Source organism: Homalodisca vitripennis, chromosome 3 (genome assembly GCF_021130785.1).
Source record: "Homalodisca vitripennis isolate AUS2020 chromosome 3, UT_GWSS_2.1, whole genome shotgun sequence".
NCBI lineage: Eukaryota > Metazoa > Arthropoda > Insecta > Hemiptera > Cicadellidae > Homalodisca > Homalodisca vitripennis.
The window spans coordinates 197,247,157-197,272,962 of record NC_060209.1 but is presented as its reverse complement, the minus strand read 5'-3'; the positions used below and the strand labels follow the sequence as shown (position 1 = coordinate 197,272,962).

At 41.3% G+C, this 25,806-nt stretch overlaps 2 protein-coding genes across 2 annotated transcripts in view; one reads left to right on the top strand and one right to left on the bottom strand.

The window, feature by feature from the left end:
* Window positions 1-25,806, bottom strand: part of LOC124358540 (centrosomal protein of 135 kDa-like) — a 144,725-nt gene that overhangs the window by 55,912 nt on the left and 63,007 nt on the right. The window contains exons 21-22 of the mRNA XM_046810839.1: window positions 24,482-24,692; window positions 21,788-21,903 (exon numbers count right to left, since the gene is read on the bottom strand). Of these exons, the coding sequence (XP_046666795.1) occupies window positions 21,788-21,903; window positions 24,482-24,692 (327 nt within the window). The remainder of the gene's footprint in view (window positions 1-21,787; window positions 21,904-24,481; window positions 24,693-25,806) is intronic.
* LOC124358000 (platelet endothelial aggregation receptor 1-like) lies at window positions 530-19,784 on the top strand. Its single transcript, XM_046810207.1, has 7 exons — window positions 530-812; window positions 13,421-13,714; window positions 15,327-15,676; window positions 16,253-16,452; window positions 17,199-17,407; window positions 18,339-18,476; window positions 18,954-19,784. The coding sequence occupies exons 1-7, from the start codon at window positions 781-783 to the stop codon at window positions 19,225-19,227; spliced, it is 1,497 nt and encodes a 498-aa protein (XP_046666163.1). The 5' UTR covers window positions 530-780; the 3' UTR covers window positions 19,228-19,784.

The following is a 25,806-nucleotide window of genomic DNA, read 5'->3' as shown; positions in this document are numbered from 1 at the left end:
AGGATGCAATGCAGCGGGTCTAACAGCCAGAGATACACTTACTCTCAGTCCACAGCTGCTTGAATAAATATTACTATATCTCTGATGCCTCTAGCACACTCCTCCCTCTCTAACCGAACAACAACTTGTTTGTTTCTCCTAAACACAGACTGTCACGATCTGTGATCTTAACTGACAACTTACACCAGAGCTAGCATGCGCAATACGCGTAGTCATCGTGAATTTGACTTCCGGTTGTCAACATTTAGACGATTGCAAAACACGTAGAAAGTTGTCCCTATTAGGGTTCCAGCTGCGTGAATTACGAGTCAGCTTTACAACAAACACCTCATCGGCGTAGCTGTGTCAATGTAATAACTTTAAAATATAATCGCTCGTCGGAGTAGTAGTATCAATGTATTAGTTATAAAATACAACTATTCATCGACGTAATTGTGTCAATGTATTAGTTTTACAACAAACTTCTCATTGACGAAGTTGTGTCAATGTATTACATTAAAATAGAACCGCTGACCGGCGTAGTTGTGTCAATCTATTACGCTCTCCCTCCCCCAACCACTCTTTGTCACTCGCTGTTTGAAGAGCTCCCAAGATACCAGTCGCCAGGTCCGGCACAGGAGCGGGGACGGCGGTATTCCCGCGCCCTTGACCGAGTGGGGCGCAGCCCCCGTACTCTGCGGAGGCTGCTGCCAGTCGGTGTCCGGGAGTGTGCGGAGCTGTGTGTCAGTGTACGATGAGAGAGTGCGCGCCAACGTGTGTATACCGACACCACTACACAATATGATCGCCTTAGCCTTCTTGTGTCTTGTATGGTAAGTACCAGTACTGTACTGCTGTAATTGTGGTCGGGCCAGAGGATTGTTGCTAATCCACATTATACTACAGCTGTTTACATTAGCCGAAAATATACACGGTAATATTTTTGTACGTCAAACATGTACCTATTCTTTGGTCTTTTAGTTCAATGATTTGTGAATTAACGTGAAACTATACGAACGAACTAATTTCGTTAACATTCTTAGAGGAAAGCAATTTTGTTATTCTTTATACAAGTAAACAATGATCTTTTACGTCAAGTTAAAACTATATAAACGCTATAATTTCTTAGTCAATATTTTTAGAGGAAACAATTTTGATAGTCTTTATAGAAGTACACAATGTGCTTTTACATCAAAATAAAACTATAAGAATGTACGAATGTCTTCGTCAATATTCTTAGAGGAAACAGTTTAACTCCTCTTTATAGAAGTAAACGCTGATCTTTTACATCAAAGTGAAAATATATGAACGTACGAATTTCTTCATCAATATTCTTAGAGGAAACGATTGTGTTAGTCTTTATAGAGATACACAATATGATCTTTTACATCAAAGTAAAACTATATGAATGTACTTATTTCTTCGTCAATACTCTTAGAGGAATTTTGATAGTCTTTGAAGTACACAGTGGTCTTTTAGATCAATGTGAAACTATATGAACATACTAATTTCTTAGTATTGGTAATTTATTAGCCATTTCAGAATTGGTTTGCTAATTGAGTGTGTGAAGCCTCGATTAATTTTCTCTCAAAGAAATTATGTTCCCTGTGTATTATTTTGGTTTTGGTTTGTGTATTTTTGGTTTCCCAATTCATACGATTTTCTTCGGACTAACAACGATGTGCTATTGATATTAGAGATGTACAAAACATACTAGAGACTCATATACATAACGTAGTTATGGTGGGAAGGGTTGATTCAAATGTGGATGTTGAATTTAGCTCCAGTTTACCTTCAGTTTAGTACAGCCTCTGAAGTCTGACGCTGTCACAGACTTGACTCCTGGAATCTGGAGTCATGTCAGTGAAGAGATAAAAAAGTCAGACTTCAGAAGCTGAACTAAACTGAAGGTGAACTGGAGCTAAACTCAACATCCACAGATTTGAGATTTGTAATAAACCAATGCGGAGTCACAGTATGGCTTAGAGAAGTTCGCCTAGGATTAACCAAGAATAAACAACGCCCAATCCAGTTTCAGTTTTAGCCGCTATCGCTACCTTGTTTCTGCCGTGACGATCGCCATTTACTATCGGCCTCTTGTCCTGGTCAGTTCTCTGTGGTTGGTGGATCAATTCTCAATATTGGGGCATGCATTCTTTAGCACATTTTTAAATAATTAGGGTTGTTTTTTATTAAATGCATGTTTCAGAGGTAATGTGCATGAAAATGATACAGAACATGGTTGTTGTGATGCCTGACTTATGCGTGTCACAAAGCTGTGACAGGCTATAATTTGTTTAATTTAACCTACATTGTAGTTATGTGTTAGGTTAGTTATCCACCTGAGGAAGAGATTAGATTGCAGATCTCGAAACGTATGTAGTGTTACTGATTTTTTTATAGCACTGAACAACGGCAAATGTCCAGAAAAAGTCCTGTTTCCATTAGATTACAACATTCTTCGATCCATGCTACTAACAGTAATGAATTGCTCATAGATTTTGGTATTATTCAAGGTAGCGTCCTTGGACCAATTTTGTTTCTAAAATACAGGGTTTAGCTAAGATATACCAAAAAACTTCAGGAATGATGTTCGTGAGATCTTAATGAATAAAAAGGTTCGTGTACGGGTGTCCTAAAATCGATAGCTCTCCGTCCGCATATCTATGGTTATTTTGCCGTTATACTTTTTTTCCAAGCAACCATTAAAGATAGAAATTTCAAATATTTAACATTTATGCTACACTAATAAAAAGCCATAACTTAAAAATTTCAATTTTTTAAAACAAAACTCAAACTGACGGCTTGCCAAAGCTTTGATGCTGGTTCCACAAAGACTATAATCTGTATAAAATGTTTACCAAAAGTTTATAAATTGGACACAGTTAAATTTATAAAGTAACGGAACCTCATTTATTTAAATCGCATGACATTTAAGAAGTTGTGGCATATATCTTGAAGTAATTACATGTGGAACAGTATTTTATATTTACAGGACAAATTATTACACGCTATTCTTTCCAATACTTTCTACAAAACCCCTAGATCTTGCTTATATAGCTCACACAATCCTGACACTCCACTGATAAATTGCTATACGCTCTTCCCCGCAATACCCTTTACACGAAATACCTAGATCTTATTTATATTGCACACAATATATTACTATGTTAATATATAATTCTAAATGTGTTTAAGACAGTGAAGAATACCTCCAGTGAAGCAAATTGTCTGTTAAGGAACAGTTTTAGACTGCTTATCGTATCAACACTTCGTTTAATGAATTATGATTCAGTGTTTGATCGAAAGTGTTTAATTTTAAATTACATTTACTAGCACACCTTCTTGAACTCTATTATTTATTGAATCGCATGAAAATTAAAACAACAGTTGTGGACATTAATGGACAATCCCATGAACCGTTCAGCTAAAACTACATTTACTTTTTATTAACTAATCAAATTTATTTAAGATATAATTTCACAAGTTAATGCCACAGAAATTTAGGAATTATTTCTCCCGTTCCTGATATAAAAAAACAATGTTTCAAAGGATAAATAAATAAATAAATGTTTTATTGCGTTAGACAATATCACACTGTATGGCAATCGTCATTATATTTGTTTAAACTAAAAATTTTCCACTCATTCTTACATCTCAATCCCTTTTAGACATACATTGTCAACATTTATTCATTCCCAATCATTAGAATTGTCCCACTCTTTCACCTAATCAGTCTTCCAATTCGGTGGTCTCCCAATGGTGTGCCATGAACTCGTCTGTGCTGTAGAATGCTTTTGCAATCAACGCAGTTTTCAGACGGGTTTTAAATGCTTTGAGCATTGGGGCATTTTTTATTGAATTTGGCAATTTGTTGACGAATTGAACTCCCGCCTGTGACGGTAAACGTTCATGAACTGCCGTTCTGTGTCTCCCAGTTCGGTAGTTCTCCCTGCCCCTTGTTGCGTAAGAGTGTATGTTACTACCTCTTATGGTTTCGCATTTTGACATGAAGAAAAGGCATGTCTCTAATACGTAGAGGCAGGGTAGTGTCAACAGTTTCAGATTTTTGAATGCTGGCTTACACGACTCTCTCCTTTGCAGTTTGGCAATGATTATGACTGCTCTTTTTTGCAGTATGAAGATTCTGGAAACATTTGTTTTTGAGCAACCCCCCCACAAAACCAATCCATAGGAGAGGTGTGGGTAGATTAGTCCATAGTACGCCGTCATCAGCACCTGAGTCGGGCAATACTCGGACAGTCTCCTCAAAACATAAATGCCTGAGGATACCTTGGAACAAACGCTGTCTACATGAAAATCCCATGTCAACCCTTGATCGAGGTGTATTCCAAGGAATTTTGTTGAGTAGACTTCTTCGATCTCAGTCTCATTCAACATGACAGTGGGACTAGAGCCTGAGTTCGTTTGTCTCAGGCAAAATTGAATGAATGTCATAAAATGAATGGATGAATGAATGGATCATAAAACCTTGCCGACAAATCATTGCAAGGTAAGTTACGGTAATTTCTACACCAACAATAGAGAAGGACAATGGACACCATCACAACTCTGAGTGGGCTAGCAAACAATAGTGTCTGCCATTGGAAGTATCATCGGTATTTTGGTGGAGGATACGCTGGATGGGGGAGCTCACTTTTGCTGGGTAGGATTTAGTCGGTAAAGGTCCAATGAAAAAGAACAATCGTAACAAAGACTCGGCTTTCAAATCTTTAATGAAATGGTACGTGAAAGGAACTGCTATAATGGCGTTCTCATGTGAAGCTTGTACCTTTCTTCCATTTCCTGGACAGGAGGTAGTTTTCCCTTCAATCCTCAAGAGCCCGCGCGGCTCGTCACACAGTACGACTCTACTGTGATCTGCTCGACTTTCTCCTCCCATCGGCCGACCTCTGACCCCGCCGCCGCCGGTCCTGCTCAACTGTGTCACACGCTACATCCCTCAGATACAAGGCCTTCATCAGTGAGCACTGTACAGTATACAGATCGATATTGTGTCTCGCCGCTGACTCTACTGTGATCTGCTCGACTTTCTCCTCCCATCGGCCGACCTCTGACCCCGCCGCCGGTCCTGCCCAACTGTGTCACACGCTACATCCCTCTTACACCAGGTCTCCATCACTGAGCACTGTACAGTATACAAATACAGATCGATATTGTGTCTCGCCGCTGACTCTACTGTGATCTGCTCGACTTTCTCCTCCCATCGGCCGACCTCTGACCCCGCCGCCGGTCCTGCTCAACTGTGTCACACGCTACATCCCTCAGATACAAGGCCTTCATCAGTGTGCACTGTACAGTATTACAGATACAGATCGATATTGTGTCTCGCCGCTGACTCTACTGTGATCTGCTAGACTTTCTCCTCACCATCGGCCGACCTCTGACCCCGCCGCCGCCGGTCCTGCTCAACTGTGTCACACGATACATCCCTCAGATACAAGGCCTTCATCAGTGAGCACTGTACAGTATACAGATCGATATTGTGTCTCGCCGCTGACTCTACTGTGATCTGCTCGACTTTCTCCTCCCATCGGCCGACCTCTGACCCCGCGCCGGTCCTGCCAACTGTGTCACACGCTACATCCCTCTTACACCAGGTCTCCATCACTGAGCACTGTACAGTATACAATACAGATCGATATTGTGTCTCGCCGCTGGACTCTACTGTGATCTGCTCGACTTTCTCCTCCCATCGGCCGACCTCTGACCCCGCCGCCGGTCCTGCCAACTGTGTCACACGCTACATCCCTCTTACACCAAGGTCTCCATCACTGAGCACTGTACAGTATACAAATACAGATCGATATTTGTGTCTCGCCGCTGACTCTACTGTGATCTGCTCGACTTTCTCCTCCCATCGGCCGACCTCTGACCCCGCCGCCGGTCCTGCTCAACTGTGTCACACGCTACATCCCTCAGATACAAGGCCTTCATCAGTGTGCACTGTACAGTATACAGATCGATATTGTGTCTCGCCGCTGACTCTACTGTGATCTGCTCGACTTTCTCCTCCCATCGGCCGACCTCTGACCCGCCGCCGGTCCTGCCCAACTGTGTCACACGCTACATCCCTCTTACACCAGGTCTCCATCACTGAGCACTGTTACAGTATACAAAATACAGATCGATATTGTGTCTCGCCGCTGACTCTACTGTGATCTGCTCGACTTTCTCCTCCCATCGGCCGACCTCTGACCCCGCCGCCGGTCCTGCTCAACTGTGTCACACGCTACATCCCTCAGATACAAGGCCTTCATATCATGTGTGCACTGTACAGTATACAGATACAGATCGATATTGTGTCTCGCCGCTGATGACTCTACTGTGATCTGCTCGACTTTCTCCTCCATCGGCCGACCTCTGACCCCGCCGCCGCCGGTCCTGCTCAACTGTGTCACACGCTACATCCCTCAGATACAAGGCCTTCAATCAGTGAGCACTGTTACAGTATACAGATCGATATTGTGTCTCGCCGCTGACTTACTGTGATCTGCTCGACTTTCTCCTCCCATCGGCCGACCTCTGACCCGCCGCCGGTCCTGCCCAAACTGTGTCACACGCTACATCCCTCTTTACACCAGGTCTCATCACTGAGCACTGTTCAGTATACAAATACAGATCGATATTGTGTCTCGCCGCTGACTCTACTGTGATCTGCTCGACTTTCTCCTCCCATCGGCCGACCTCTGACCCCGCCGCCGGTCATGCCCAAACTGTGTCACACGCTACATCCCTCTTACACCAAGGTCTCATCACTGAGCACTGTACAGTATACAAATACAGATCGATTAATTGTGTCTCGCCGCTGACTCTACTGTGATCTGCTCGACTTTTCTCCTCCCATCGGCCGACCTCTGACCCCCGACGCCGGTCCTGCTCAACTGTGTCACACGCTACATCCCTCAGATACAAGGCCTTCATCAGTGTGCACTGTACAGTATACAGATACAGATCGATATTGTGTCTCGCCGCTGACTCTACTGTGATCTGCTCGACTTTCTCTCTCCCATCGGCCGACCTCTGACCCCGCCACCGGTCCTGCTCAACTGTGTCACACGCTACATCCCTCAGATACATAGGCCTTCATCAGTGAGCACTGTACAGTATACAGATCTTTTTTTTTTTTTTTTTTTTTTTAGGAAAACATGTTTGGGCGTGATTTGTGTCAGCGTGTATTATCATAATCATACAAGATGGCAGGAGATTGGCGTAGTTTAGGACTATAGTCGGTCCACGGTCTCTTCATATTATCGTGTATGGATTGCCAGCGTAGTCCTGCACGTTAGCTTACATCTTTGTCCACTAGTCCACACATCAAAGTACTGACATTATATGATACATGTCACTCCATGGGGTTTTTGCTGAACCTTAACGAATCGTTTTACATTGGTCTTATGGGTAACCATGATGGCAGCGACAAAATAGCACAATACATTTATAAACAAACGTTCATAATTTATTGGTGATAAGTATTTGAAGTGTGTTAAGTTGACAAATTTTTGTACTGTATAGTTAATAATAGTGACACAGTGAGGCTTGTACTGTACTGTGACTTTATCTGTGGTTTAAAAAAAAATTATCTGATATTGGAATCAGCTTTTTATTACTATTTTTTATGAATCAGCAGTTGATCCTTATGAACAAAAACTTTCTAAAAGTTGTCAGTGATTTGAAACTTGGTCCGGACCAGGTGTATAATGCCGACGAAATTGGACTTTTTGGAGGCTTGTGCATAAGGGTGAAGTTAGTGGTCCAGGCCGATAAGTTTCGAAAGAATGACATGTATGTCATGTGCTAACTTTTTTATTTTAAGACCATATTGTTCATCTTTTTGGCAAGAATTGACTTTTTGAGTAACAATACATTGTTATGTAATTTTAAACGTGTTTTTCAATTAAACTCCAGTAATCCGGCTTTTTTACTAATCCGACACATGTCCGGTCTGAATTGTGTCGGATTATTGAGGGACCATTATTGTACTTTCATAAGATTTTTACACATGTGACACGTTACAACACATGTACCCCAATATTCCCAAAACAGATACTGTAACATCATTTTGTAGTCACTTGGTGTATAGACTTTTATTATTTAAACAACTATTCGAAACCCAATTTAATGAATTATCATGTGGCAAGATATGGCGATAAAGATTTCATTTGTAGAACTTCCACGAAACATCACCTCTACAATACATATACAAGAATGAGTTCTTATGGTGCATGTCCAAACATGGAATTTGGATGAACGTCATTGAAGCCTATCCCTGAGTAGGCTTGACACAATCTATTTTCTTTTGTTTGCCGAGCGATGAAAAATGTTTTTCTATATAATGAACATCTGTCTAATGCCGCAGGAGTTCTTGAGAACAAATTAGCTACATATTTTATATTTTGCACTGAAATTCAGCGGTGCCTGTTAAAGCCGTGAAAGCCAGTTTTTAAACGTGCCTTGAACGTTGAGTGCGAGACCTCAAAACACAGAACCAATTAATCAAGAACGATTAACTAACTAATGATGGCGGCGTCTGGTCGTAAGTGCGGGCTATCAAACTCAGACCTAAGTAATTACAAAACATTAAAGTATGGATTCAAACACACCTCACGATAATTACGGATTAAATTTACGAATATAACACAGTGTCGCTGTAATAAATATAACCGTTTTAATTTTTATTAGCGGCACTGTAAAAGAGTTAGCACCACGTCAGTAGGTTTAGCCACATTAAAGCAAAGTCACCACGTTCTGGTAGACATTCAGAGTAGATAATAATTATATAATGGAGCCTAACGTAACTATCGCAGACTGATAGCGAGAGAGTGAACGGTAAACTGTGGCAATAGCACAGCTGGGGCAACAACCGGTCCGACGACCGACACAGGATCTGGTGTTACGTAACTCGGGCTGACCTTGGCGACAGTCTGTCCTGCCTCTATCGCATCAGCTACAGCTTCACTTGCTCCTGTTGTACGTCAGTCCAGTTACTACGCAACTATCGCAGACCGATAGCGAGAGTGAACGGTAAACTGTGGATGTAGCACAGCTGGGGCAACAACCGGTCCGACGACCGACACCGGATCTGGTGTTACGTAACTCGGGCTGACCTTGGCGACATCCGTCCTGCCTCTATCACATCGGCTACGGCTTCACTTGCTCCTGTTGTACATCAATCCAGCTACTACGCAACTATCGCAGACTGATAGCGAGAGTGAACAGTAAACTGTGGCAATAGCACAGCTGGGGCAACAACCGGTCCGACGACCGACACAGGATCTGGTGTTACGTAACTCGGGCTGACCTTGGCGACATCCGTCCTGCCTCTATCACATCGGCTACGGCTTCACTTGCTCCTGTTGTACATCAGTCCAGCTACTACGCAACTATCGCAGACTGATAGCGAGAGTGAACGGTAAACTGTGGCAATAGCACAGCTGGGGCAACAACCGGTCCGGCGACCGACACCGGATCTGGTGTTACGTAACTCGGGCTGACCTTGGCGACATCCGTCCTGCCTCTATCACATCGGCTACGGCTTCACTTGCTCCTGTTGTACGTCAGTCCAGTTACTACGCAACTATCGCAGACCGATAGCGAGAGTGAACGGTAAACTGTGGATGTAGCACAGCTGGGGCAACAACCGGTCCGACGACCGACACCGGATCTGGTGTTACGTAACTCGGGCTGACCTTGGCGACATCCGTCCTGCCTCTATCACATCGGCTACGGCTTCACTTGCTCCTGTTGTACATCAATCCAGCTACTACGCAACTATCGCAGACTGATAGCGAGAGTGAACAGTAAACTGTGGCAATAGCACAGCTGGGGCAACAACCGGTCCGACGACCGACACAGGATCTGGTGTTACGTAACTCGGGCTGACCTTGGCGACATCCGTCCTGCCTCTATCACATCGGCTACGGCTTCACTTGCTCCTGTTGTACATCAGTCCAGCTACTACGCAACTATCGCAGACTGATAGCGAGAGTGAACGGTAAACTGTGGCAATAGCACAGCTGGGGCAACAACCGGTCCGGCGACCGACACCGGATCTGGTGTTACGTAACTCGGGCTGACCTTGGCGACATCCGTCCTGCCTCTATCACATCGGCTACGGCTTCACTTGCTCCTGTTGTACATCAATCCAGCTACTACGCAACTATCGCAGACTGATAGCGAGAGTGAACGGTAAACTGTGGCAATAGCACAGCTGGGGCAACAACCGGTCCGACGACCGACACAGGATCTGGTGTTACGTAACTCGGGCTAACCTTGGCGACATCCGTCCTGCCTCTATCACATCGGCTACGGCTTCACTTGCTCCTGTTGTACATCAATCCAGCTACTACGCAACTATCGCAGACTGATAGCGAGAGTGAACGGTAAACTGTGGCAATAGCACAGCTGGGGCAACAACCGGTCCGACGACCGACACAGGATCTGGTGTTACGTAACTCGGGCTGACCTTGGCGACAGTCTGTCCTGCCTCTATCGCATCAGCTACGGCTTCACTTGCTCCTGTTGTACATCAGTCCAGCTACTACGCAACTATCGCAGACTGATAGCGAGAGTGAACGGTAAACTGTGGATGTAGCACAGCTGGGGCAACAACCGGTCCGACGACCGACACCGGATCTGGTGTTACGTAACTCGGGCTGACCTTGGCGACATCCGTCCTGCCTCTATCACATCGGCTACGGCTTCACTTGCTCCTGTTGTACATCAATCCAGCTACTACGCAACTATCGCAGACTGATAGCGAGAGTGAACGGTAAACTGTGGCAATAGCACAGCTGGGGCAACAACCGGTCCGACGACCGACACAGGATCTGGTGTTACGTAACTCGGGCTGACCTTGGCGACATCCGTCCTGCCTCTATCACATCGGCTACGGCTTCACTTGCTCCTGTTGTACATCAATCCAGCTACTACGCAACTATCGCAGACTGATAGCGAGAGTGAACGGTAAACTGTGGCAATAGCACAGCTGGGGCAACAACCGGTCCGACGACCGACACAGGATCTGGTGTTACGTAACTCGGGCTGACCTTGGCGACAGTCTGTCCTGCCTCTATCGCATCAGCTACGGCTTCACTTGCTCCTGTTGTACATCAGTCCAGCTACTACGCAACTATCGCAGACTGATAGCGAGAGTGAACGGTAAACTGTGGCAATAGCACAGCTGGGGCAACAACCGGTCCGGCGACTGACACCGGATCTGGTGTTACGTAACTCGGGCTGACCTTGGCGACATCCGTCCTGCCTCTATCACATCGGCTACGGCTTCACTTGCTCCTGTTGTACATCAATCCAGCTACTACGCAACTATCGCAGACTGATAGCGAGAGTGAACGGTAAACTGTGGATGTAGCACAGCTGGGGCAACAACCGGTCCGACGACCGACACCGGATCTGGTGTTACGTAAACTCGGGCTGACCTTGGCGACAGTCGGTCCTGCCTCTATCGCATCAGCTACGGCTTCACTTGCTCCTCTAGACCTTCAGTTTAGTTCTCCGCCATTTCACCAGTTTTGATTTGGGATAAAATTAAATAATATTTCATATACAATGTATTAATTTACGTAATGTGTTGCGAAAGCTAATTATCACACACTAGGAGATTTGGCACTGGATGACTATTCATTAGTAATATCTGGGGCAGCCACCAGCCAGATAATGCATACGTCATACACCCTTCCATTCAGCCTGCTCTAATGGGATCCGGTTATCGATCAATGAGCCTTGTGTTATCCCCAATGAACACAAATGATTAAGGGTAATTGGAGATATCATAACGATTAACAAACGTCACAACTTATCTAAATTACATGTTCATTTTATTAGAGCGGGGATTTCTTCTAATCACACTGACCAGAAGAGTCTTTAAACATTTAATAATTCAGATAAGATAATTGACCTCAACTCTGCTTGAGACCTTTTCGTATAGGGTAGAGGAATAGGATCGGTCCAGAAATATGGTGTACGAGATATAACCACAGGAATACTTGAGGAAATTTCATATTCCGAGCAAAGATTCTCAATTACTCTCTGAATTTGGTAAAGAGTCTATAGATGAAGTCTTGTGAACTACATGGGTTTAAAGCCCTTTTCCAAGAGTAAAGCATTAAAAACTAAATTCCGGTATTGATGATGCTTTGGGGAGGGCTCTAAGGCAAACATTAAACCTGCTTTTATAACGTAAAACACTCTTAGGCAAAGTCTAACAAAACCCTAAAAACTAATCCAAAAATGGCCGAGGACACAAAATCCTGTGTCTGCAGTAGCCTATAAAACTTGTTGTTGTGATAGGAAATACATAGTCGAGACCAAGTGACCACTAAAATGTGGGAGTTGAAGAACATAAGGACAATACGAGAATAGGCAAACCAAAATATGTGGTCTTTTACCACCACCCCCTACAACCATCGCTATCCTGTTTTTTATGTAGTGCTGTGTAGTACAGATATATGGTTGGTACTTGCTCTGTTCAGATATATGCTTGAGTTTATTCATACATCGGATATACATATTGAGTTTACAAATTATTTTGTTTGTTTACTACAACTGGGACGTATTTATCGCCACACGTTGATTTGTTTTTATTTTTGAGAATGCTTAACATTACACATAAGATTTTTTGAAACCTGAAGAACTGGATAGATTCCAATCCTAGAAACGAAGTGTTCTATTTTTGTAAAAATTATGGATGATAAATGTCCTAATGCTTGTTATCTAATCAGTGTCACTATTGATAATACCCAGTGTTCTATTTGTGTAAACATTAACTTGGTAAATGTCCTAATGCCTATTATCTTCTCAGACTATCACTATTGATAATTCCCATAGTGTTCTAGTTTTGTAAACAATAAAGATGATAAATATCCTAATGCCTATTATCCTTTCAAACAGTAACTATTGATAATTCGTAATTAGTGTACAATGCTAATTCCAGTAGTGCCATCACTTGACAATAGCACCTATCACACACATTCTTGTTTGATTGTATAACTAGACTTTTCCTTTCAATGTAAAAGATAACTAATAAAAGTTAAATCTGAAAAATAATGTGATTTAATTTAAAATATGTATTTTAATTAAACTGTAAAAATATCCTGAACCACCTGTTAGCTACAGATCCTTTTATAATTTATGATTAAGCAATAGTAGCCCCACTGTGGGCTGATCCTGACCAGAACCCTTGTGCCTCTCAGCCTGGGGGGTGGCAACTGCTATTGTGGCCTGGTGACGACAAATGTTACAAATCTGACTATGGCTGTTGCAGGCTGGTAGAGGGGGCAATAGTAGCCCCACCGTGGGCTGATCCTGACCAGAACCCTTGTGCCTCTCAGCCTGGGGGGTGGCAACTGCTATTGTGGCCTGGTGACGACAAATGTTACAAATCTGACTATGGCTGTTGCAGGCTGGTAGAGGGGGCAATAGTAGCCCCACCGTGGGCTGATCCTGACCAGAACCCCTGTGCCTCTCAGCCTGGTGGGTGGCAACTGCTCTTCTGGCCTGGCGATGGCAAATGTTACAAGATATTCCACCAGGGACCACCATGCCCCGCCTCCATGGAGCTGACACCTGGTGCCAACCGTACTGCCGAGTGCCGTTGTCCACCCGGCTCTGCCCAGCTGGCTCCAGACAGCCTCTGCTACAAGCTTTATACCACGGAACCCTGTCAGCTTGGGGAGTATTTCGCTCCGGCCCAAGGGTAAGTATACCCCTCACTTGTTTGTCTATTAGTTTTGGACGTATTACTTCATTATTACATTGGGTGTGTAGTCATTATTAAATTGGGGGGAGGGGGGTAGTCTGTTTCTAGAGTTCATGTTCGATCTCAATAAATAATGGCTGGTAGTGAAGTTCTTAGAAGACTTTCTTGTGAATCCTGATTATACGGAATTCCTATACAGCTATTCTTCATAATAAGATTGAGAACAATGTCTCTCAATTCATTCTATCGTATTTGTTATTCAATCTATCAGTGTTGATATATCTATCTCTCTCATTCATTCAACCTCATTACTGTCTTTATTCTCACCATGTTTGGGATAGTTAGTTTTTATTGATAAGTCAAGTAATTTTATCTTTGATACATGTTGTTTGCATGTTATACCTAAACGTTTGGAATGTTTACGAATAGCAATCTGTCCAAATTACAAAACATTTTTTATACACTTAACCAACAGATATGCTTACCTACGTCAATAGAAAATAAACAAGATAGTAGTAGGTAAACAAATTTCAAGCTTATAACACAATTCATTCTCAAGATGTTCTGCGGTTAGTTGGAAAGATAGACATCATACAGGAAAGACATTTTTACATAACCCTGGCTGACAAAAATGAAGTTGTGACAAACCAAAGTGTATACAGCTCCTATATTCACCTTAAGAGAAAGTGTGTTTACTCATTAGAGCATGTTAAACTTCTGGTGTCATTCATTTGTATAATGACAGGAATACTGCACATTGTGGGTGGAAAGATTGATTCTTATACCCCAGCTTTACCTCTCACGTTGACTAGAATATGGAGTTGTTATTGGTGATTAAATAAGAGTTCTTTGAATCTGATTGTTTCAGATTTTGGTTACAAAAAAGGAACAATATGCATGTTTCATTATTTCTTTACAGGATGAAAATAATTTTGAATAGAGTGGGTTTGAACATCACAAGTTTGTATTCCATAGCTTTAAACTTCCACTTTAAGTTGAGTTTGATAGTTATACAATGCACCAATCACAGAATTAGAATATATCTCAGAAAGTTATAATGATCCTAAAATGAAAACTATAATGCTTATAGATCTGCAAAGTACTCGCTGAGAAAAGAATCTTCTTATTTCAGAATTCAGTGAAGTTGTTCAAAGCGGGAATGCTACTTGCAAAGACAGCTCGTACTGTAGATGTTAGCATTTTACCAACAAATAGCAAAATAAAAAAAATTCTGTATCCAGAATTATTGCATCTTTTAATATAACTCAGATTTTTCTACCCAAGTGATATTAAGTATAACGACTAAAAGAAATACTTTGATTGCATACTAACAACTTTTATTCCATTTCATATGAGTGAAATATGAAATTCAGAAATTTATCCGAGGTAACTTATACGTTAACACAACTGTACTTATTTTCAAGTGGAGACATTGACTAAGAAGAAGATATTTTGATCCCTAATAGTAAAATCATAGGAGCAGACAGGAAGTGTCCATGTTGCCTATTGTCAGCGAAGTCACCTCACTGACTAACCTTGCTTGCTTTGGATCTCCTCTTCGTGTTTCCTAGCATTTCCGAACATTGTTAACCAACAGAATGATTTGCAGGGTGTCAGGAGAGCGGTGGGGCGTGTGCAGACACGTGCCCTCATGTCCCCGGCCAGAAGAGCTGTTCCACCCCCGCTCAGGCCGCTGCCACTCACCGTACACTCAGGGCCCGTGTCCACGTGGACAGCTGCTGGCACCCACGGCCCCCACCAGCCCTGTAGCTCAATGTCGCTGTGATGACAACGGCAGACTAGGCCGCTACTACTGGCCCCCGTCGGGCACTTGTCACCCTCACTTCACCTCCGGCCCTTGCCCCGAGCGGGGACAACTGTTCCTCCCTGAGGGCAAGTGTGGGTGTCACCCCGGCCTCCAGCAGTACCATAACTCCTCCGGCCTCTGCTACCAGATAGGTATGATTCACATTCAATACGTAACAACATTAATGTTGAGGCCCTCTGCAGTTATGGGAAAAATTTTATTTCCACTCAAATTGCCACTAATCGGTATACAGATTAAAATGGTTATTGAGTAGTGTGCATGGGTTAATTAAGAACTAATATGTATTTAAATTAAGGCAGAATAGTTTCACAACTTATAAGACAACTTATTAAAGTAAAAGGTATTAACAATACTGCTTGAATTGAATTCCAAATAAACCACAAAGACTCTGATTCAGTTAAGTTGCGTGGATACAAAGTTGACTGCGATGGACACCTCAATATCACTAATTAGTATCACACAATAAAGAGCCACTAAGTTGCCTGGGTACAACGTTGACTGCGATGGATGCCCCAGTGTCACTACTTAATATCACACAATATAGAGCCACATTGAAGTTGTTAACCAAATTGTTATGTATTTTAGGTACCATAAGATCACAAAAATGCATCGGTACATTTATTATAAGTGTAAGGTAGGTGGATTAAGATTATTTTCAGACAATTCAATTACATGTATTTGAGAACATTTTGTAACTTTCTGTCCAGGCACCGTAGGTCCATGCCCCACTGGTCACTACTTCACCCTTCCAGAGCATTTCGATCACGACACAGCGTTGAGCGAGCCTGTACATGCTGAGTGCCGTTGCAAAACCGGCCATGTACAATGGCATGAGGACGGTAACTGCTACAGACCGTACACACGCGGTCCCTGCCCTCAGGGGCAGATGTTCAGTGTCAATCTTCAGGTAACTTATCTCTTTTAGATGATCACTACCGTTACAAGACCGGCCACATACATTTACTTTGTTACATTGTCACTACTTGCTGACACTTTTGTCATTACTAACTACAAAGCCTGGTCGGATTACAGAGGAACTACCACAAATCCAAACTAAGTGACAACCAAACAATCAAAGAGAGTGAATGAACCCAATAAGTCATTCCATTTAAATGAATTACTTTTATACAATTTCATCATCAAAACCAATCTGAATAAAGGACAAGCTGAGCTTGAACTCTCTAAAAGTCTTTGATTTGATCTATGAGCAAATTCTCTTCGTGGTATACACAATTCCCCAGATATAGTATTTTATCATTCAAAATCATTTCTTTTTATATATAATATGATGACAAATTAAGCTTTCATCAATAATCCTCTGGAAAGGTATATTAACTGATGTGATATTACTAGACTGTTCAGTTCTGAATGAAATTTCACATTCATTTTGGAGTACTGTATTATAAACTAATTTTTTATTTTAATTAGTATAAAACTTTATTCTGTATATAATTTATAATTACATGCAAATTATTGAATTAATGACAATTAGGCAGAAGCAAATTATTGTGGCTAGCCAAATAGCTTTGAACACAGTTTCACAAAGATGTCTGACATAAACAATACACTTCACCAGTTGGGTAGCTAATACAAAGTATATTACATTTCATGAAATTGTTAGTTTTACATATCTGCATGGTGGTTTTGTTACAGGAGGGCAACCAGACGGCCTCATGTGAGCCACTGCCTTGCCCACCCGGCAGACTGTACTTCCCCGGAGGCAAGGGGTGTCACCGGGTCGGATCTCAAGGTCCATGCCCCCCTGGCCAGGTGGTGCTGTTCCAGGAGTCTGTCCGGACATCTGTGGAAGGCATCTCTTACCAGGGCATGTGCGGCTGTGCCACCCAGGTCCATGATGGCAGGTCAGTTACCCACCATCTACATACAGTTATGTCTAAGGTGAACCTACTTTATTAGACCCAGCAGGGATCACTTCTGGCTGGTTTACACCTTCCAGTTGAACCTACCACTGGGCACAGCAAAAACGGATGTGTCACTTAAATCTGGGAACCTTATGGATGTCCAGGAGCGGCATATCACTAACCGTAAATGTTGAGATTCTGGGGTGCAAGGGTAATTCGATAGGTCTGGTCTACTGCGGGAGATGACTGTTGGAGTTGGTGGGGTTCGTTCCGTAACTATTAGAGGTTCTTGCTAGCCTCAATAAGGGTGTGCCATCCTCTGCCTGCTTTGACTGAAGAGGTTGGTTCAGAGCTGGCCACCCCTTCTTCCGTGGGGACATGACTTTGAGATTAGTGGCCTAATTATTCCTTATGGATCTCGATAGGAGGTGGCCCCTACCCCCTAACCTTACCCATCCTGAATATCCTGTCACTCCAGAAGCAGCGCTAAGGTTCTTATAGGACTAAGTGCAATTTATAAGTTTCTTGTCCTGAGAGAACAAAAATAAATAAAAAAGGTGAACCTATTCTTGCAAGTATTCTGAGTGTATGAAAATTCAGCAGTCAGTTTCCAGTCATATTGGTTCACAACACCTTCCCTTCCCTTGCCCTTATCTCAGTTGGATGGCTGAAGTTCAACTTACTAAAGTGAACCTTTTCTTGCAAGTAGTCTGACTCTATGACCGTTCAGAAGTCATTTCCCAGACACATTGTTTCACTGCACATTCCCTTCTCTTGACATCACCTAAAGCTATCTTTATCTACTTCAATCTGTTATTTTAATACAATGTAACATTTTAAATATTTCTATAGTGTCACACCTTGTTTATGGTATCTGTTTTACACAGTAACCCTGTATGACACCAGACTACATAACACTGTGATGTTTCAGGTCGTTCTACCCTACCTTGCGGTCTGATGAGAGAACCAAGCAAGGTGGTCGCTGCGAGAGCAACAGTCGTAGGGATGACAATACCGTAGACCTGCCTACTGAGGGTAGAGGCTTCCCCTCCCCACACGTCAGCGACCGGTAGGCCTTATTTAAATATTTTTATAACTTCATGTTGTTCAATCTTGTATTTTAATTTGTTTTAAGGTAGATATTCAATACGAAATCAGCTTATTGAAATTGCCCTCCTGGTAGCACATTTTACCGAACATTTCTGCAAAACTTACCCTCAATTATTGGCTATTTTGTCCAAAGTTTGTGACATTAAATTGACTATTATTTGTATGCTTTGGATATTTCACAATTTCTGGTTTAATACATTTTTTTTCTATGACATTTTTATTGAGACACACGTTATGCTCTATGATACTGTGTCTGTACTTTAATATTGATGGTAATTATATAGGAAAGTAGTTGGTACAAGTATAGTTCTGGCATCCACCTTCGAGTATGATAAAATATTTCATTTTGCCTTTCATTTACTAGTTTTTCTACAAGCCAACTGATCATACATTAATATTACTGTAGAAAAAGAAATACACAAGTGTAACATTGCAGGTGCTCTAGTAAGCGAGGATATGTAACATGGGAGGACGGTTCATGCCAGCGCCTGTACTCAAGAGGAGCGTGTTCGGCCGGACAGTGGGTGGTTCCGGACAGTAGCAAGGGCCGGCGACAGGGCCGAGGGGGGAACCCAGGTCCTGCCATGGGCAAGTGTGAATGTCTACCCAGCTTCACCCCTAGTGTCGACCCCAGGACAGGACAGCTCACGTGTCAACCCCCCTCCGTCAGACTGGCTCGTTACCTCAACAGTGCTCTCAACACATCTTAGTTCGTTAATTGACTTTAAATAACATAAGTTCCTTGGTCTATTGTTAACCTTACCGTAAGTTGTAACTTTGCTTTAGTTAAAGCATCACTACAAATCATCGAGAAGGAAACTTTAAGGTCATCAATTTTATCTACAACAACCAGCTCAAGTTACAATGATAATTAAATTCCTTCAGTTTATTATCAAAAGATAATGTACTTTTGACAAAGTGGTCATGATTTCAGATATTACAAATGATCTTGAATGACCATAAAATCTGTGAAATTTATCATCTTTTTATTAAGTAGATGGATTAAAATAATAAAATTTGTAGCAATCAATTTGACAGGAATAAAGTTACCGATGGAATTTATTTTCAACGTGAACGTTAAGAAACTGTGTAATGTTACCGCATCCAAGAACTGATATATGTGTATATTAATGTAGGGTATAAAAGCATTGTCACTGTCAAACAACGTATTATTTAAAATGTAAATATACTTATAGAATAGTTTTAATACTTTAAAAGCCTGTACATGCCTGTGATTATTTATTAAATGACAATGCAAACCGTGAAATCTACTTTTCTATTCCTCCCATTGAATTTGTAGTCTTTAGCTTACATATTTTACACATTTTCTCTGTATTTAAAAAAAATATGCAATAGTGAAAAATCTTAACCAAATAAAAAAGGATCTTACAAAAGCATAGCTGCACTGTAATATTTATAGTGATTTTTCTTTACCCTCACCTTTATTGCATTTTTGTGTTAGATAAATATTAAAGGTCATTAAGCTGATAATACTTTGCTTATATCTTGCAAGGACACTAAACCAAAACAGTTTAGTTTTGATCATCCTTTCCATGTGATCATACTAGAATGCCAAGTATCTGTCACACAATGGATGAAGAAAGGATGGTAAGGTGAGTCTGAATGTCACAGGACACAATTTCTGTTGCTCATGACCCTGAGTTTCTTCGCGACCGTCTTTGAGGACAGGTTCGGAACCCTAGTCATCTTACAAGTACATAATGCCCAGAGATGGCAGAGAGAAACATTGTATTTTGTGGAGAACTCTTTTGAGGAACACTGAATTCTTTATAACCGTGCAATGGCTGTTTCGCAACGTCTAAATATGACATGTGATGGACTGATCCCTGATTGCAAATCAATACAACATCAGGTGTCTCCATTTTGTACAACAGGATCTGTTATGAATGTTTAATCTATCAAGCATCCCCATTCATCACCAACGCTCTTCATTTTTTCTAAGGGGTGGCTAGCCCCCCTTATGTCATGCACATAAGCCTTAAGAGCCTTTGCGGTAACCTCAGAAGTATAGATTATATTTATTTATTTAAAAGTACCATTATCGTTGCACCATCCATTATATTATTCAACTGGTCAGTGGGATTGCCCGCCCTATCAGCTTGATCAAAACCAGAGTTAACTGATCAGCAAACAGTTGCAAATGTTTCAATTGACTGGAACATCAGTCCTCCATTTTAACCTTGAGAACAAGATCGAACAAGATTTATTCTAATTCAAATCATTTCATTGTCATTTCAATATTACAAATTCTTGCAACTGCAATAACTATATCGCCAATTCAGCATTAAAAAAAAAAAAAACAATAACAAAAAACTAATAATTCATAGTGGCAATATAATTGTGCAGATCGGTGAGAACTGCCAAAAAAAAGGTACTAATTCAAATTCATTATGGTTAGGTTTAAAAATTCTTCAATGTGTCAAACATGTTCTGTATTTTTTTTCCTCCACATGAACACATTTCAATTGAACCATTCAAATGAGCTTCTTCTTGAGTGTATTTGGCTGTCTGATCAAGTTCAACAAGGTTATTACTGACATTAAGTTAAAGTTGTATCTTCTGTGTAAAGTATTGTCGTGCATACATTGAATAGGATAGTTTGTTAATACTTGGCAGAAACAACAGAGGTCTAAGTACTGATCCTTGAAAAACTCTATATTTAGAAATAGTTTCCATTGACCATAAGCCATCCACAAACACGCTATCCTCCAATTATTTTAATCAGAGCTGAAGAACTCAAGAACACCATTGTAAAAAATATTTAATTTATCATGATTGATACAGAGAAAAACTCTGCTTAGGGTCATGTAATGTTATAAGGGTAGAGCTTCTGTTTTCAAAAGCTAACAACACATGTGTTAAGTAACCAGTATGTTATTGTACAAGTTTCAATTGGCCAGTTTGCCAACCCTTTCCTTCAACCTTGTTTGCAGGATTAAAACCAGAGCCAATTGATTCCCACAATCTCCTTTTGATTTCAACTAGTAGTTGGGTCAAACCTCCCTTCAGCCTTCAGGATAGATTCACTACCAGTGTTAATTGACCAGCATGTTGTATATGTTACTCTAATCTAGATGGATATATTACAATTTCTTTGAACTTTAAATAAAATAGTTATTACATTATAATTGCAGTAATATTTATCTACGGTTCTAGAGGTTCTAGTTATTTTTCGTTTGCCTAATTAAAATCTGATGCTCGAAGAAAAAGTTTCTCTATGTTAAGAGGAACTGAAAGTTTTGTACTTACTCCAACTTCTTTTGCAAATCTGCGATGAATGCCTCCAGGTTGGCAATGCGACAACTGCGTGACTCCAGCTCTGCCTCCAACCTCACATTTTGTTCTGTCTTCTCATCCACCTTAATCTGTAAAAAAACCCAGTTTCAAGTTAGCTGAAAAGATAGTATATAACCGATTCCATAACTTTAGCCATATAGTAGTAACGTTAATGTAAGCTATTTTGATAATGGTCGAGATATTGGCTTTGAAAATTATGTTTAGGAACGTTTTATATATAACACCTTCTTCTTCAAGAACTGAAAACTTTTCTATACTATTTTTATTTAACAGTATTTCATATTTTTATTGTTATTTAATTAATAAAAAATTTTTTTTTAGCAAAATTTTTGAAAAACTGTTCCTGGACCGACTTCTTAATTTTCTTGACAAACACAAAATTTTGTCTGATCTACAATTTGGTTTCAGACCAGGAAGATCAACTTTTGGAGCAATCACCCAACTTGTAGACTTTATTGTGGAAGGCTTTGAGACACACCAAAGAACGCTCAGTGTCTTTCTTGATCTCTCAAAAGCGTTTGATACTGTTAATCATGGTATATTGCTACACAAGCTGGAAGGCTGTGGTGTACGAGGGACAGCACACCAGTGGCTCCACTCATACTTGAGCAGTAGAAGTCAATGTGTTCAGGTCCAGAATGCAGTATCAAGTACTATTAGAATATACCAAGGAGTCCCACAGGGATCAATCTTGGGTCCTGTCCTTTTCTTGATTTATGTGAATAATATCCATGCGTCAGCCTTATATGGGAAAATCATTCAATACGCAGATGACACGACTCTCTGTTTCCGGGCTGATTCTCTAACTACATTGGAGATTCAAACCTTCATTGATCTTAACTCCTGCATTCAAAATTTTCTGGTAAATAATCTCAAAACTAATCATGAAAAGACAAATTACATCAACTTCTGTTTACGTGGGTTGAATACTTATGAAACCCCAACAGTAATGATGGATAACATTGTTCTGGAAGAAACTGATTCTGCTAAATTTCTAGGAATACACCTAGATAAAGGGTTAACCTGGAAAGTTCACATTGAAAGTGTATGTGCTAAATTGGCAACTGGAATTTTTGTCCTTCGCAATTTATCAAAGTTTTGTACGTCTGATGTCTTAATGATGGCTTACTATGGATTAATATTTCCATACCTGTCGTACGGAATTTCTCTGTGGGGCAGTTGTGCCATATCAAACTTGGAAAGAGTATTCAGACTGCAGAAAAAAGCTGTTCGAATCATCGCAAAATTGAACAACAGAGAGTCATGTCGAAGTGCCTTCAGGGAGCTCAACTTGCTAACTCTACCCAGCTTGTATATTTTAGAGACTTCATTTTACTGTCGATTTCAGTGTATATTGACGCAGGGCAGTGATATACACAAATACGAGACAAGAGCTCGGGGGCGCTTTCGAGCCCGACAGCATAGAACAGCAGCATTTTGAACGCCTCCCTTCTCAAGCTGGGATCAAATTCATTAACAATCTCCCTGAAACACTAAATTTAGAAACAAATCCAAAAAAATTTAAAACCCAATTAAAACACTACCTGGTGTCTTGTGCTTTTTACTCAGTTGGCGAGTTTATGGAGCACACTTGGGATTGATATTCGCGGCAGTGTTGCAATCCTGGGGGTTGATCCCACGAATTATGAATTTTGTATGTGTATGAATGTGTGCCTGCGTGCAACTGTATGGAAAGTCGAGTGAATGGATTTAGTTTTTAAGATAAATACCGTAAAAAATTGGTATTATTGACTATTGCAATACAATGTAATATATATTGTCAACGCAATAAAATATATTCTATTCTATATTCTATTCTATTCTATCACCACACATTAATAGGCATATTAGTCATACATTTATTTTAATGTAATTATTTCAGTTCCAATTTGATTTTAGAAAATTTTACTCAATATATTATAGTTATAATTCAAAACTTGTACAATTCCTCTCAATACATATTGTGTCATCTCTCTTTTTATTCAAGAAACCACAATACATCAATATTTTATGATAATGAATAATTTATTTAGCAGATATTACAACATTCCAAATGAAATATTTAGTGTATAAATTATTCCACAATAAAATATTTCTGAAAAAATTATGAATGAATCATTTATGATAATTTTAAACATGATGGTCTATGTTATTATAAGTATTCTTGATTACAACATCAAGAACACCATGAATCATCATCCAGTATGTCTGCTATGATTTTTTTATCCAATATGATTTGGAATTGTTCTCTCAAAATAACCAGGAGCTGCAGTCAGGTCGTCAGGGTCATCCACAAACTGCTCAATAATTGCCCTAAAGTCATTTACAGTGCAACCTCGTTAAATCGGTTACCTCTATATCAATCACAGATACTTGTGCATTCAATGGTGGCAAGAGGATGCGAGTGACTAGGTTGTTGCAAAATCTCATGGACATGCAAAGACATGAAAACAAACAGCTAACACTCGTCACTCTGATGCCTGCAGAGTGCTAGATTACTGAACGTGCCGGATTACTGGACGTGCCAGATTACTGAAAGTACCAGATTACTGAACATGCCAGTTTGATGCACAGTCTGATTAGAGGAGACTGTACTGTACTTCCAAGTTTTAATTCTGTAAATTTATAATAAATATGGATACTTACAAGAAGGGAGTCTTTTTCTTGATCTAGACGGGTCATGTTAGCCTTGAGACAGGTACGCTCTTGCCGAGCCTCTTTGAGATCCCACTCCAACTGCTTGGCCTCGTCGTTGAGTTCCTGCACACGATCCAAAGCACTGGCAAGCTCGGTCTCAGTCTGGTGCAGCAGATCCTGCGTCGTCCGCAGCTCTCGTTCTGTCTGTTCATTCACCAGCCTACACAGCCATATATTACATAAGCAATCCAAAGCACTGGCAAGCTCGGTCTCAGTCTGGTGCAGCAGATCCTGCGTCGTCCGCAGCTCTCGTTCAGTCTGTTCATTCACCAGCCAACACAGCCATATATTACATAAGCAATCCAAAGCAATGGCAAGCTCAGTCTCCGTCTGGTGCAGCAGATCCTGCGTCGTCCGCAGCTCTCGTTCTGTCTGTTCATTCACCAGCCTACACAGCCATATATTACATAAGCAATCCAAAGCAATGGCAAGCTCAGTCTCCGTCTGGTGCAGCAGATCCTGCGTCGTCCGCAGCTCTCGTTCTGTCTGTTCATTCACCAGCCTACACAGCCATATATTACATAAGCAATCCAAAGCAATGGCAAGCTCAGTCTCCGTCTGGTGCAGCAGATCCTGCGTCGTCCGCAGCTCTTGTTCTGTCTGTTCATTCACCAGCCTACACAGCCATATATTACATAAGCAATCCAAAGCACTGGCAAGCTCAGTCTCCGTCTGGTGCAGCAGATCCTGCGTCGTCCGCAGCTCTCGTTCTGTCTGTTCATTCACCAGCCTACACAGCCATATATTACATAAGCAATCCAAAGCAATGGCAAGCTCAGTCTCCGTCTGGTGCAGCAGATCCTGCGTCGTCCGCAGCTCTCGTTCTGTCTGTTCATTCACCAGCCTACACAGCCATATATTACATAAGCAATCCAAAGCAATGGCAAGCTCAGTCTCCGTCTGGTGCAGCAGATCCTGCGTCGTCCGCAGCTCTCGTTCTGTCTGTTCATTCACCAGCCTACACAGCCATATATTACATAAGCAATCCAAAGCACTGGCAAGCTCAGTCTCCGTCTGGTGCAGCAGATCCTGCGTCGTCCGCAGCTCTCGTTCTGTCTGTTCATTCACCAGCCTACACAGCCATATATTACATAAGCAATCCAAAGCAATGGCAAGCTCAGTCTCCGTCTGGTGCAGCAGATCCTGCTTCGTCCGCAGCTCTCGTTCTGTCTGTTCATTCACCAGCCTACACAGTCATATATTACACAAGCAAAAAATTAATAGTACTCACTATATGAACTTCCTTAACCTCCTACTCTATTTGGACTATTTGG